The sequence below is a fragment of the Lynx rufus genome, unplaced genomic scaffold, assembly GCF_022079265.1.
Source record: "Lynx rufus isolate CCGP_SWC_20201006 ecotype Redwood Valley unplaced genomic scaffold, mLynRuf1.p SCAF_27, whole genome shotgun sequence".
NCBI lineage: Eukaryota > Metazoa > Chordata > Mammalia > Carnivora > Felidae > Lynx > Lynx rufus.
The window spans coordinates 3,306,141-3,319,810 of NW_025814842.1; the positions used below are offsets into that span (position 1 = coordinate 3,306,141).

The following is a 13,670-nucleotide window of genomic DNA, read 5'->3' on the forward strand; positions in this document are numbered from 1 at the left end:
CACGCTGCGGTTTTCATCTTAGCCTTGGATCAGTGTGGCTCGTACTTGGCCTTGCCCCTCTGGATGCCTGTATTCTTTTTCACCCAGCACTTTAAAAATCAGACTTTGCTCGGGCCGCGTTTCACTCCTGCTACTGATCCGGCTCCTCTGTTCTTTTCCTCACACCCACCGCAGCCTTCTGCCCTTGCACGGTGACACTCAACACACTGATGTTTCTGACCTCGCTGCAGCTGTAATTACAGAACAAGCCTTTCCCACCGAAAGCTCTCATCCCGCAGCACTCTAGCTCGTTATTCTCCGCAAACGCAAGAACGGATGCTCAGCCGCTTCCTCTCGCCGTTTCTGCACAGAAGGCTCTCTTCTAGTGTCCCTTGAGTCTAGGACGTTTTCAGGACACTACAGCGTAAGACACAGGTGTCAATCTTCAGTTCACCAGGCCACAGAACGGGGACGAGAGGGCATGAGCCCAGTTTCAGGGCGAATAACGGGAAAGGACGGATGTAACCCGCGGGCTGGGGGTTTTCCCCAGTGGCTCGCGTAGGAGCTGGGTCCCAGACAGACAGACCAGCCCACATGCCCTGCAGTTGCACACGGGTGGCAACGCTGTGCCTTGCGGTTCGCACGCGATGCGCCAGAGTCGTCGCCATGGCGGTGGGAAGGGGGGCATCGTCGCCTCCGTGCTTCAGCGGCAGAGGAGCCCAGGGCGGTCCCGCCACGGACACCCCCCGTCCCAGTCAGTCCTGGTAGCACCTCCAGCGGCCGGCCCACACGGGGGAATATTACGCAGCCACTAAAGCTTGAGTTTCTGAAGGGAAAAAAAGAAATGAGGCTTTTGGGATGTGGCGAGGAGACACAAAAAGCCTGCATTTGGAGAAAAATCAGTTCTGTTTCAAGTCCCTATGCATAGAAGGATGATGGCCAGAAGCGGTCCCTGAGATCAGTGATCTCTGGGCGGCAGGGTCGCCTTGTCGCAGATGCCTTGGGCGTGGTCGGCCCTCAGAGCCTAGGCTCTCCCACCCGCAGCCAGCCAGCTGCCCAGGCCTTAGCTGCCGGGGGCCCCGCCGGGCTGCACCCTCTGCCCTGGGACCGGTCCTCTGGGGGGGACTTGCCCGCCAGCAGCCCTCAGCCCGTGACCGCTGGGAGTCGGGGGGACCACGCAGCAGCCCTCTCCACGCCTCCCATTAGGCAGAGCCTTGGGGACCCGCAAGGCGACTGCCTCCTCGTGCTTGCCGTCCGCTCCCCGTGTTTCCTGGGCTCGCCTCCCGAAAAAGTTCTTCGCTCCAGGCCAGGCTGGAGCCGACCGGGCCCCTCAGGACTCAGGCTGCGGCACCCCTGGAATAGACAGTGTCTTGTGTGCACAGAGCCCCCGGGCGTCCCTCTGGCATCTGCCCTGCTTAGCCAGCTCTGTGCCCACCGCCGCCCATGGAACGTGACATCCGGAGAGTCCTGGTCCTCGTGTCACCTGCCGACCTGCGGCCGGGCCAGGGCGGCTCCCGGTGGGTTGTCGCGCTCCCCCCGGACCTCGCGGCCGCTCTGACCCCAGGCCCTGCTGCCAGGGACTTGAGGCACCGCCCTGACCTCATTCCCGACGCAGGCACCTCAGGGCTTTTGCACACAACCCCGGTTTTTCTGGCTGCTTTCTGAAGCAACTCTTCCTCTCTGGAGGAGCCGTGGCCCTGGAAGTCTCTGCCTCTCCGCTCTGCTGGCATCACCTCCCCCCTGCCCGGGCACGGGGGTCAGCCTCTCGCTGTCCAGAACGCCTTGCGGTTTCCCCCGGTCCCTCACAGTCACCTTGCAGGTGACCAGATTGTCACAGTCACCTTGCAGGTGACCTGTAGAGTGACCAGATTGTTTTCCATTCGTCTCCGTTGTCTTCCAGTCACCAGAATTATACCATTTTAGAGCAGGGAGCTAGGAGAAACAGCAGGGCCTCCCGGGCAGAATGTGGTTCTAACGCTGAAGGCCCAGCTCCGTCCTCTGCTCCTGTGCCCCCTCCCTGCCCCCGGGGGTAACACTGACCGCTGTGATGTGACACGTGTCCTGTGCCTGAAATACACTGGCTCTAGTAAGTGGGGGCTAATTGTTTTCTTTATTCATAGTGTAGGGGCGAAGACTTCTCCCTTCTTCCCTTCTGGGCTCTACGTCCAAGAATTAAATTGACATAAGGAAGATGAACAGGAGGGGCCCCTGGGAGGCTCCGTCAGTTGAGCATCTGACTTCGACTCGGGTCATGATCTCACAGTCTGTGAGTTCAAGCCCCACGTCGGGCTCTGTGCGGACAGCTTAGAGCCTGGAGCCTGCCTCGGATTCTATGTCTCCCTCTCTCTCTCTGCCCCACCCCTGCTTGTGCTCTGTCTCTGTCTGTCTCAAAATTATCAAATAAAACATTAAAAAATTCTTTAAAAAGACAGATGAAACAGAGAAAAATTTAATTTTATATGTGTATGAGCCCCAAAGATCAGAGGCTCAAATGTGACCATAGCAGCAGTTTTTAATGCCTTTGAGACAAAGAAACAATAAATTTGTGAAGAATTGACAAGACCACAGGGTTTGGGCTTGGGCTAGTCAATTAGTGAAAAAGTAACAAGATTTATTTATGCGGCCATCTAGGCCCTAGACTGCCCGCGTCCGCGATAAGGGGGCCTCTCTTCCTCCTGCTGTGGGGAAGGCACCTTCCCCGTGGGAGACTTCTTTCCTGTTCTCAGGGGGAGAGAGGAGGGTCACAGTGTCCTTCCCGCACTGGCTATTCCTGGGTAGCTTTAACCCAAAGTAATCAGTATGCGGAAACGGCATCTTGGGAGTGACCTGTGCTGCTCTGCTCCAGCGGCTGGAAGTGAGGAGCCGGGAGTCGTGTTGGGGTTGAAGCCTGGCTCAGGACCTCCGGACATCCGAGATGTCACGTGCAGAGTGAAGGCCGCTGCCGCGGCTGAGGGCAGCCTTGGGCTCCGGGCCGCCTGGGGAGTCTCCCAAGACGTGTGCGTCCGTGGCCAGTTGTCTGCCCGCTCTGCATACGGACGCTGGGAGAGCGTGTGCGAGGGTCATGTCCACTCCTTACTCTCTCAGGTGCAGGCCTGTGTTCTCACACCGTCAAGACAAAAGCTGTCCAGCTCATCCTACACAGAAATCCAGTGTGTACCTGGACGGGGCCCAGGCCTGCTTTTATTTTTTTTTTTTTTATTTTTTTTTTCAACGTTTATTTTATTTTTGGGACAGAGAGAGACAGAGCATGAACAGGGGAGGGGCAGAGACAGAGGGAGACACAGAATCTGAAACAGGCTCCAGGCTCTGAGCCGTCAGCCCAGAGCCCGACGCGGGGCTCGAACTCGTGGACCGCGAGATCGTGACCTGGCTGAAGTCGGACGCTTAACCGACTGCGCCACCCAGGCGCCCCCAGGCCTGCTTTTAATGCAGAGTTAGTTTCTGTTCCTTCGAGGAGGGCTGGTGGCTCTTCATCACCAGCAGGGATATTGGAGGTTTTGAAAACATCATATTTGATCGTGTTCTTATGCGTAATGTCTGTGGCTCTGCCAGAGTGGCCTCTGTGCTTCACTGTCGAGCTCAGTTTGTCTTTGGAAGATACCCTTCTTCCCTTAGTTTCTCTCTCTAGTTTAGGAATACGCGTACGTTAATGACATCGGTCAGGTGCTTTTTGTGCTGGGCGCACACTCTCCTCCAGTGGTCGGGTGGAAAGAAGGGGTCGTCACCAAGGCCCCTGGCTGACCCCGGTCTCATGCGAGGTTCACATCAGCCTCTGCACACGAAGCGTGTCCCCGCGCGGGCAGCACTGCCTTGGAGCGGCGCCTGGTTTCCTCCCGAGCTTTGATCTACCGTGCGTGCCGCTTTAAATTTGCTGTTCACCCGTAGTTCCGCTGCAAATCCCGACAAGATAAAAATGAGAACGCGACTCATAAGAGCCAGAGGGGGGCATACCGAGGTTAGAGGTGCGGTAAGAGCCTTGATTTACATAACTTTCATAGCAGTGGGTGAGGGTCAAGACCAGAAGAGAAACAAGAGCGGTACCGTAACTAAAAGACGCCGCGTGGCCCACAGGCCAGAGGGGAAGGTGTGCTGACCTCACCACCGTCCACGGGGTCCGTGAGTCTAGGAAGAACCAGGGACTGACCTTGTGGAAATCGTGACCGTCAGGCATGCGTATTAGAAGAACCACAGACGAGAAAACCTCGGAAGGACCAGACCTCTGACAGAGCACATGCCAACCACAGAGGTGCCACCGAGGAAGGCCGGGTGGGAGCCCGGATGCGCCCTGCACTACCGCGTGTGCTCTCGTTAGCAAGGCAGGGCTCGTGTCTCCGTGCTCTCAGATTCTCACCGGAAAGACACACGAGGAGCCAGCACAGGGGACCTGCCAGCTGGGGCCTGGGTGGGAGGTGACTGTCTCGAAAGTGCTTCCTCGCACTCCTGTGTTATTCGTGAGCCGTGTTGAGTATAATACAACCCGAAGAGTAATGACAAAATGTTTCAATATAACATTTTAATGCCTTCGTTTAAAAAAAAAAAAAAAAAAAAGGCAGCTTAACGCTCGGAGTTTTCCTAGATGAATGTTAATTCCAAGACAAGAGGACGGGTTCCAGCCACAAGGCAGCAAGCCAGAGACACAGGCCCTAGACGCACAGTCCCGGCCCAGGAAGCAGGGGCCGTTGGATAACGGAGGGGACGCGCTCGGTGCCCACTCCGTGCCCGGCTCAGTATGCAGCATGCACCAAAGGGCAACCTGGACAGCACCCGCCCACCCCACCCCCGCCCCGCCCCACGTCGCCTAACAGACTGAGATCCAGAGGGGGCACCGTACTGGTTCGCAGGCGCACAGCACAGACTTCCCAGGGCCTGGACCACAGCCCAGGCAGGTGCGCTCCCAGAGCACGTGCTCGTCACGCCACGGCACGCTGTTTTCCCTTGGAGACATGCTCATGTATTGCCGGCGCTCGGGATGCGCGGTCTCGAGTAGCCAGGATTTGGCAAGGGGACTCTCCCTTTGCTAGAAGGTTGGGGTGGAGGTTTTCTATTCACAGGAACAGTATACGACTCAGTGGAAAGCGTGGGCTGAGCCAGACAGACTCAGGGCTCCAGTCCCACCCCCTCTGGTCGCTTGCTGTGTGACCTCAGGCAGACCACTTACCCGGTCTGAGCTGTACTGCTTCGTGACCCAGCGAGCGTACGAAGGCTACCTGTTGTGGCCGTCGCAAGGGCTCAGAGGGGCAAGGCTGCCAGGAGGTCAGCAGGAGAGCCCCATGAGGGGGCTGCAGTGACCACGGTGCCCTCACCCTCAGGATACTAGGTGCCTAGGAGACTCAAAAGGACGGGGACCGGGCTCCCACAGCACCCGAACCCCAGTCTCCCCACCTACAGTGTGTGAGGGAGAGAAAGGGGGGGCAGGGCACGGACAAGGGGGGCTCGGCCCCTCTGGGTTGTCGGTCACTGAATGGGAAAGGACAGGCGTCCAGCAGAACACCCTGGCCAGAGCCCGGAGGCCACCGGGGCAGCTGGGGACAGCTGGTTGTCACAGCGAGGAGAAGGCGCCATCGGAGGCAGAGCCGCAGCCTTGACAGCCAGTCGGGGGCCCGAGCTCCAGGCCCTGCAGATACCAGGCCTGTGAATGGCGGGGGAAGAGGGCCGGGGGGGTGCTGTCCCCCACCGTGTGTGCTGACGATTGTGGCCAGCCGTGGTCGGGGGCCTCATGCTAGGGGCATCTCTGGCTGATCACACAGAGTTGTCCCCCCCTCACACGTGGCCGCCCGAGACTGGCTCCTTGTGTGGTTTCACAGAAGACCGAGTGCGGGAGCCGGGAAGATGCCGGTAAGCTCGGTCTCCAGTGGAGCCAAAGAAGGTGCCAGAAGGAAGACAAAGGTGGAAGGGTGTCTCTCGCGGAGAGGCGGGCAGTCTTGTGCAAGTACCGCGGCCTTGTCGCTGGCGGCCGCGCCACCCCCGGGAGGCCAGGGAAGGCAGGGCTGACGGGCACAGGGTTCGGCTCTGCTGCCTGCCACCACCCCCCCCCCCCCACTGCCAGGAGGGCATTGCCCTGTGGATGCCACCACGCCCCGCCCGCCAGTTCTGGTTTTCGCCAGTGCAGATGGACGCATAGCCGTCGGTGCCCGAGAGAAGGCGGGGCGCGCCGCGTCCCCGGCCGGGTCCGACAGGTGGCCTCTTCGGACGTGTGGAGGCAGTCCCGGCGCAGCCTGGTTGGGAGGTGTGATCATTAATAACATCAGATCGACCACAATCCCTTGATAACCGGGAACTTTAGGAGACGTTCAGAGCCGCTGAAGCTCGCTGCCCCCCGGGCCAGGAGAGTTCTGTGCGGTGGAGCCCCTAGCCCAGGGGTGGGGTGCTGGCACTTCCTGGGGCGGGAGGCACAGAGGAGGGGCGGGCGGCAGGGAGGGTGACGAGTCACTGATGTGAGAAGGGCGCCTTTGAAAGAACTTTCTAGGAGGCACGGCCCTTGGCCCTGCGAGGGGAGGGGCGGGTGGCGGAGGGCAGAAGGGGGAAGAGAGTCATGGGGCCCAGCGCTCAGGGGCTCCATGTGTCACCACGTCTACCTGTCAGATGCTGGCCGAGGAGGAAGGAAGCAGGAGAGACAAAGCAGGGTGGTGGCGGGGTGGCGGGAAAGCGGGGTCCCCGCGAGCCTGCGTGACTGACGGGTGGCCCTCCTGCCCCACCCGCAGGCTACCAGATCGCCTACCGCCTGGCCAGCAGCAGCCCCAACACGTTCACCACGGTGGAGGTGGGCGCCACGGTGAGGCAGTTCACGGCCACGGAGCTGGCCCCAGAGTCGGCCTACATCTTTCGGCTGTCGGCCAAGACGAGGCAGGGCTGGGGGGAGCCTCTGGAGGCCACCGTCATCACCACTGAGAAGAGAGGTAAGACCTCAGACCCGAATCTGCTGTCCTGGTGCCACAGTGGGGAGAGACGGCCCCGCGTGGGAGCCGGGGACTTGCTGGGTCCACGGCTTCCTGGGTCGGGCCCTGGGTGGCTCCGGGACCCATGCATTTATCGAGCACCCTCTGAGCCGCACCTGTAGCCGGACACATTACCATAGGGTGCCTACACGGCCTGACGTTTACCAGAGAGGCACGAATGTCCCAGCTTTAACGAGAGAGACGCGGCTCAGAGAGGTTGTGTCACTGGCCCAGGGCTGCACTGAGTCCCCCTGTTTAAGGGCAGCTCCCTGAAGGCAGGCGCTTGGTCTCTGATGTTCAAAACCACGTGCCCAGTCGAGCGGGTGCTCGGTAAGCACGCTTCCTGCCCAGCACTCCTAGGGAGATCTGTCTGGACGGGCGCCTCCTCCGTTCCAAGCACCGTCTTGGTCTGTCCTCACCAAGCCTGGGGGCAAGAGCGCTGCAAGCCCCGATTCTGTGGAAGAGGAAGTTGGGCGCAGACGGATCCAGCGGTTTGCATGGACACGGCTCTTGCCACAGAAATGCACTGCGGGTTTCTCACCGAGGCCCCGCCCTCGAGCCTCGCTCTGGAATCTGCCTCAGCAGCCTCCTCCCCAGGGGCCACCGCTCCGGGCCGCTGACCCTGGCAGCTTGGCTGCAGGCTCGAAGGCCGGACCCTCCCCCCGTCTGTGAGTCCCGTGACCCCAAACCCTGAGCCTCGGTTCCCCAAAGATGACGACGCCCACCCCAGAGCAGCTGCAGCCTCCCCGAGATGCTCGCCCCCTCCTCCCACGAGCATCTCTGCTATTAACTGGAGGACAGAAATCCCAGGGTCACAGAGCGCCCTCCAGAGCGTGAAGCGGGTGGAGGAGACGGCCACGCACACGCGGGCCGCGCCGTCAGCCCAAAACGCGGTCCATCCGATGGCCCCCAGCACGGGGCCCTGGGACAGAGGACGGGCCCCGGGAGAACCCCTCCTACAGCTGCGGCCAAGGTCCGCAGGCTCGTCCCGTCCGGGACGCGGTCCGGCCAGCGCTCTCAGTGCCAGGGAAGCAGCCCGGGCCCTGAGGGCCGCTCCCAAAGCCTCTCGCCCTCCTCAGAATCCGTGCAGCCCTGTAGGGAAATCCAGCACTTTCTAAGGCACGGGGAAAGACACAGGTTTGCTAAAGGTCTGATGTGACTTAAATCCAAGTGGAGGCATTAACACGGGTGCCCTTCACGCGGCACCCTGGTCTGGTTCACAGCGGAGCTGCTGGGGCTGGGAGACGTGTGCCCACACCACAGCTGCGCCCCAACCCCCACACCACGTACCTAGGGCTCACACCCCAGCTTGCACCCCGACCCCCCCCACCAGCTGCCTCACCCGCACCCCAGCCCGTGCCCTGCCCCCCCGCTCCACCTGCCTGGGGCCCATACCCCAGCTTGCACCCCGACCCCCCGCACCACCTGCCTCACCTGCACCCCAGCCCGTGCCCCATCCCCCTGCACCACCTGCCTCACCCACACCTCAGCCCGCACCCCGACCCCCCCCCCTCACCACCTGCCTGGGGTCCACACCCCAGCCCACACCCCAACCCTCACACCACGTGCCTAGGGCTGACACCCCAGCTCGCACCCTGACCCCCCTCACCAGCTGCCTCACCCGCACCCCAGCCCGTGCCCTGCCCCCTGCTTCACCTGCCTCACCCACACCCCAGCCCATGCCCTGACCCCCCCCGCACCACCTACCTCACCCACACCTCAGCCCGCACCCCGACCCCCCCTCACCACCTGCCTGGGGTCCACGGAGCTCAGCGGATTTCCTCCAGGGCCCACAGGCCCTCCGTGCTCTAGGCTCAGAGAGAGGGGGCCCAGCAAAGCTTTGCCCAGGGGAGCTGTGCTCAAGGGGCAAGGGGGTATGAGGAAGCGGGCAGCCCCAGCTCCAGCCCTGCGAGAGGACTGCTGACCGGGTAAGACGGAAGCGCTCCTCCAGACCGTCGCCGCAGGGCCCGCAGTCAGTCGCTGCTTTATTACCCACCACGCACTCTCCTCCGAATCAATAATCTTCATGATAAACCATTAAACAATTATTCCTCCCTGTGTGGAGTCGCCCTGTTGGAATCGATGGGCGAGGAGGCGCGGGACGGTAACGATCCACACTCCGAAGCGGGGTCCTGGCCCCGTGCACCCTGCGTTCCCTGTCGCCGCCGCGCAGGGCGGCAGTGACCGGCCCCGGGGATGCCGAGCCGGACGCCGCCGTGTGTCAGGCTCGGGTCGGCCTCCGCGCGACAGACGCACTGAGCCCGAGATCAGAGGGGCCTGGAGGTGCTCGCAAGAGCCCAGGTGTCATTCGGAGGTGGTCGTGTGGGGGGCACGTGTGGGCTCACCTCTCTCTGTCTCTGCGCTGACAGTGCCGCGTTCCGGGAGCAAGCCGGGGTCTCCAGCCACGTGCGGCAATCATCTCCGCGTTGTCTGATCCCGTGGGGAGCCGAGTCCCCAGGCTTGTGCTCCCGCGGAGCCCTCCCGGAGAAGCGCCCTCTCACCGCCCCTGCTCTGTTCTCTTTGGGTTGCAGAGCGGCCGGCGCCCCCCAGAGAGCTCCTGGTGCCCCAGGCGGAAGTGACGGCTCGCAGCCTCCAGCTCCAGTGGGTCCCGGGCAGCGACGGGGCCTCCCCCATCCGCTATTTCACCGTGCAGGTGCGAGAGCTGCCGGGGGGAGAGTGGCACACGTACTCCTCGTCCATCAGCCACGAGGCCACGGCCTGTGCTGTCGAAAGGTACCCAGAGCCGGGAGGGCCCTCCCCGGGGAACGGGCGCCTGCCCTCGTCTCCGCTCCTGGCGCACGCTCCCTCCGCCAGGGACCAGGGTTCCGCGTCCTGGAGCCCACTCGGGCCTCCCCGGGTCTGGCCTTCTACGCACGCCCTGCGCAGGTGGTTTGCAAGCCCAGGCCCCGGGGACGGAAGAGGCACAGATGACGGGGACGTGAGCCCGGAAGCGTGGGCCCCGCGCCTTACCCCCTGAGACGCAGGTGTGGAGGAGGGGAGGCGCGGGGAAGGGGTGTTGCGGGCTGAAAGAGTCGCACCTTCTCTTTGTGCTCCCTCTCGCAGTCGGCAAGGCAGGCGGCTCCCACCCCTGTCATCCGTTCGCGATGGCTGATCAGGGGCGTGGGAGGAACGTCCCCGCTGCACGATGAGAACCCCGCACGTATCCAGTTACCAGTGAGCCACCAGGCAAGGGGGGGAAGGGAGCAGCACCGACCACCACAGCTCAGCTCTTGGCTCCCATGGCCTCGTTTAGGACCCTTCTCCCATTCCCACCCCTCTCTACAGCGTGAGGGACGAGGGCTCCCCCCTCTACGGTGGGGTCAAGGACACCCGTCTCTATGGTGAGGGACGAGGGCTCCCCCTCTATGGCGGGGGAGGAAGGTTCCGTAACCGTCTAGGTGAAGGTTCTCAAAAGTGACCTCAGGCCCCACGTCCCCACGGTGGGCCCGGGCTGCACTGCTCACACCGCCCTGCAGAAGCCCCGGGATGTCGGGGGGCAGGCCTGTCCAGGGAGCTGGCCCGACATCTTCCTTGTGCTCCTTCTGTGGCGCTGGCCACGGTCACTTTCCATGAAGCTCACATCTGGCCACGAGGGGGCCGCTGAGGAACACGTCCCATCGGCTCCCAGGGTTCCAGGAGCCCGGCCAGCCCCTCTCGGGAGGGCAGAGGAGGGCCAGATGCTATTTCCCAGGCTGGCCATCGTTCAGACCCAACACCGCGTCCTCGGCGCCCCCGCACCCCGGTTCTGGGCACCGTCCTGGGAGATTTCGCACGTTTCTCATCAGACCCGCGTGGTGGGCCGGTGGGGGGAGACCGCCGTCCCCATTCTATGCGTGAGAGCCGGGGTCTGAAGAGTCGTTCTTGCCTGCGGCCCCAGTATCTGCCTTGACGTCCTGACCCGCCCCCTCTGCCAGGCCGCGGGGCTCAGCTCCCGCCCTTGGCCGAACCCGAGCGGAGGGAAAGCAGCCAGGGTGGGGGCTCCTGCGGCAGTCTTGACCCTCACCCCCCCCACCCCGGAGGGACAGTGCAGGCTGCGGGGCGCCGTGGGGGCTGGAGCGTGGCTCCGTCACCGCCTCCAGCAGGTGGCAACAGCAAGGCCCGGAGAGAAGGGTTCGGGGAGCGAGCACGTGACCGAGGTGGCGTGTGATGCGCTAATGGGCGTGGTCAGCACTGGGGCGTCGCAGGAAAGCAGAGACTGAGGCCTCAGCTGTCCAGGTGCAGGTGCCACGCGGGCGGTCTTGGGCAGCTCCTCAGTGCTCCCCTTCCGCGCTGTTGTGCGGCCTGCGGGCGGCACGCGGGTCCCGGCAGCGCCGGGCCCAGACTGTGGTGGGGAGCGTGTGTCCTCCCCGCACATCCATGAGCTGCCCCGAGCAGGTGGCACGGGTCTCCCAGCATCTCTGTCGTGGCCCCCAGATGTAATGTCCCCTTTGCAGACGGCCTTCAGGGCGGGTTGCAGTCTGAGAAGGAGGGCGGCTCGTCAGCTTACAGCTCCAGCTGCCGGGGACCCAAATGATATTCGTGGCCCAGTGACACCCACCCTCCCCCCCCCCCCCCCCGTCACATGATGCCGGCAGCACCAGATCAGTCCGGAAGGGAGGATGAACAGCCCCCAGCACCAGGGGTGTGTCCAGCGGGGCCCGAGGCGCGGCCTGGCCCCCCACGGAAGGGTCGGCGGTGGCTCAGACGTGCGCGTCGGCGAGCTGGTGTCTAGGAAACTAGATACGGTTACAGCTGTGATTACACTTTTCATCGTAGGAAGAGCAGGGGGGAGTGGCATCCGTGTGGCGCTCACCTCTGGGACCTCGTCTGGAGGCTTCAGACCGCCAGGGCTCCCGCGGGGTCTTCCTCGCCGCGGTCACTATCAAAGCCGCTGTCGTTGCCACTGTCGTCCCCACGCCAGACGGCGTTCTGTCCTCCTCGGGGCTCGCACGGTGTCCGTCGCAGGCCCGCAGGCGTCCAGACCACACTTGGCAGATGAGGTAGCAGAGGCGCAGACACAAGCCGCGCTTCTCCGCACGAGAGAGGGAGGCCCTCGGGGCCCTTCAGCTCTGGTGCCAGCTGGGTCTGTAGCTCCAAGCTCACGGCCTCAGACTGTCCCGCTAATGCACGAGGGCCTGCGGTTGGTGTCTTATCACCCAGACGCCGAGCCCGCGAAGTCCGCCGAGCCCGGCAGCGCCGGGGCCTTGGGAAGGTCCGCCGCACAGGCTCGCTGGGCCTCGTTGCCTCATGTGAGAAAGAGACGGAGGGGTGACCTCGCTGTTCCTTTCAGCTCTGCGACCCCAAGATCTGCCTCCATTAGTCCCCAGCAGTCCCACTCCGTCCCCCACTTCTGCCAGCACCCCGCTTACCCTTGGAGCGACAGCCCCAGAACCCGAGAGGCGCAGCTCTCAGCCCCTCGGAGGACAGCATCCTAGCTGCCCCCCTCCCAGGGCCCTGAGTCCCCCCGAGGGTCGGGAGGGTGCGGTGGAGCCAGCCCAGCTTGCTTCGTAAGCTCCACTCTGCTGCGCTGCTGCTCGGCTTAATTAGAATGTGCTTGCGGATAAAAACGACCCCACTTCCATGTGTGACCATCCCGGAGAAAGGGGGAAGGTAAAATCCACCGGCCTTTCCGGTCAGGGAATCTCCTGAAATCAAACAGACCAACGCTGTGCACGGGACTTCGTGTTGGAGAGAGGGGGCCCGTGTTTCTGGACAGTTGGACTTGCCGTGGGAGAAGCTGTCATCAGCCCCCAAAAGGGCCCCCTCCGCCCGTCAGCAGAAACAAGCCACCGGCCCCCTTCCCGAGAGAGCAGCGCTCTGTGCGGCCCCGTGGCACGTGTTCTCGTAGCTACGTTTTCCTTCCTTTTTTTTACATTCTTTTGACGTTTTACTTGTGCCGATCGCATGAAATCCGCTAATGACCAGAAGACCTGAAAGTCTCAACAAAAGTTCTAAGCAAAAAGTTTAACCGTGTGCATCGAGGGGCCGTCCCCACATGTAGAGGACGTGGCTCTGGAGCAGGAGGGGTGGCGCTGGGCTGAGGGACACCGAGGCAGCGTCGGTCCCTGGTGGGTGACTGCCGCCCACAGAAATGCAGTTCCGTCCGGGAGGAGAAGGTCCGCGAGCCCAGAGCCACACGGACATTCTGGACGTCACTAGGGTGGGATGGTGGCAACGTGAGCTCAGGCGATGGCTGCGTATCCAGTGATAATGCGTCCTGCCATCCCTCTGCACATCCCCACGGGGACACCGTGGATCAGCCCAAACTACCGCGACCAGAGGGGATTAGGGTGTGAAGCACCAGGGATTCCGCTAAAGTCAGTGCGCTGGCCTCATGTCCACTGCGTTCTTGGTCTGCTCGTCCTCGTCCTCGTCGTCGTCGTCCTCCTCCTCCTCTTTGCCCTCCTCTTCCTCCTCGTCCTCCTTCTGTGTGATCTTTAAAAATAAAGCCATGTGAGAAGTCAGGTAAATTTGGCCAAGGATATTATCCAGGGGTTCGATATTCCTTGCTCTCTGTGATGCAAATCCTGGGTTCTTAATAGGTGTTTTCAGTACCTTACAGGTAGTATTAAGTACAGAGAGGCAGTGGTAGGTGACGTCTAAACTCCTCAGGACTCGTGCTTCATTATTACAACCGAAATGGATGAATGAATCTCGGGAGCTCCTTCTGTGTGTGAGACGCTGCCTCTAGGTCGGTGGGAGGAACCCGGACTGTAAGCCGCGTCCCCCCGCCCCCACCCAAGCGCTTAAATATAACACGCCGAGTGAACGTAAGCT

The 13,670-nt window shown here is 62.4% G+C and overlaps 1 protein-coding gene across 1 annotated transcript in view; it reads left to right on the forward strand.

Annotated features, from left to right (window-relative positions):
• The window catches only part of SDK1 (sidekick cell adhesion molecule 1), a 157,952-nt gene that overhangs the window by 67,284 nt on the left and 76,998 nt on the right, over positions 1-13,670 (forward strand). The window contains exons 13-14 of the mRNA XM_047089469.1: positions 6,681-6,875; positions 9,446-9,647. Of these exons, the coding sequence (XP_046945425.1) occupies positions 6,681-6,875; positions 9,446-9,647 (397 nt within the window). The remainder of the gene's footprint in view (positions 1-6,680; positions 6,876-9,445; positions 9,648-13,670) is intronic.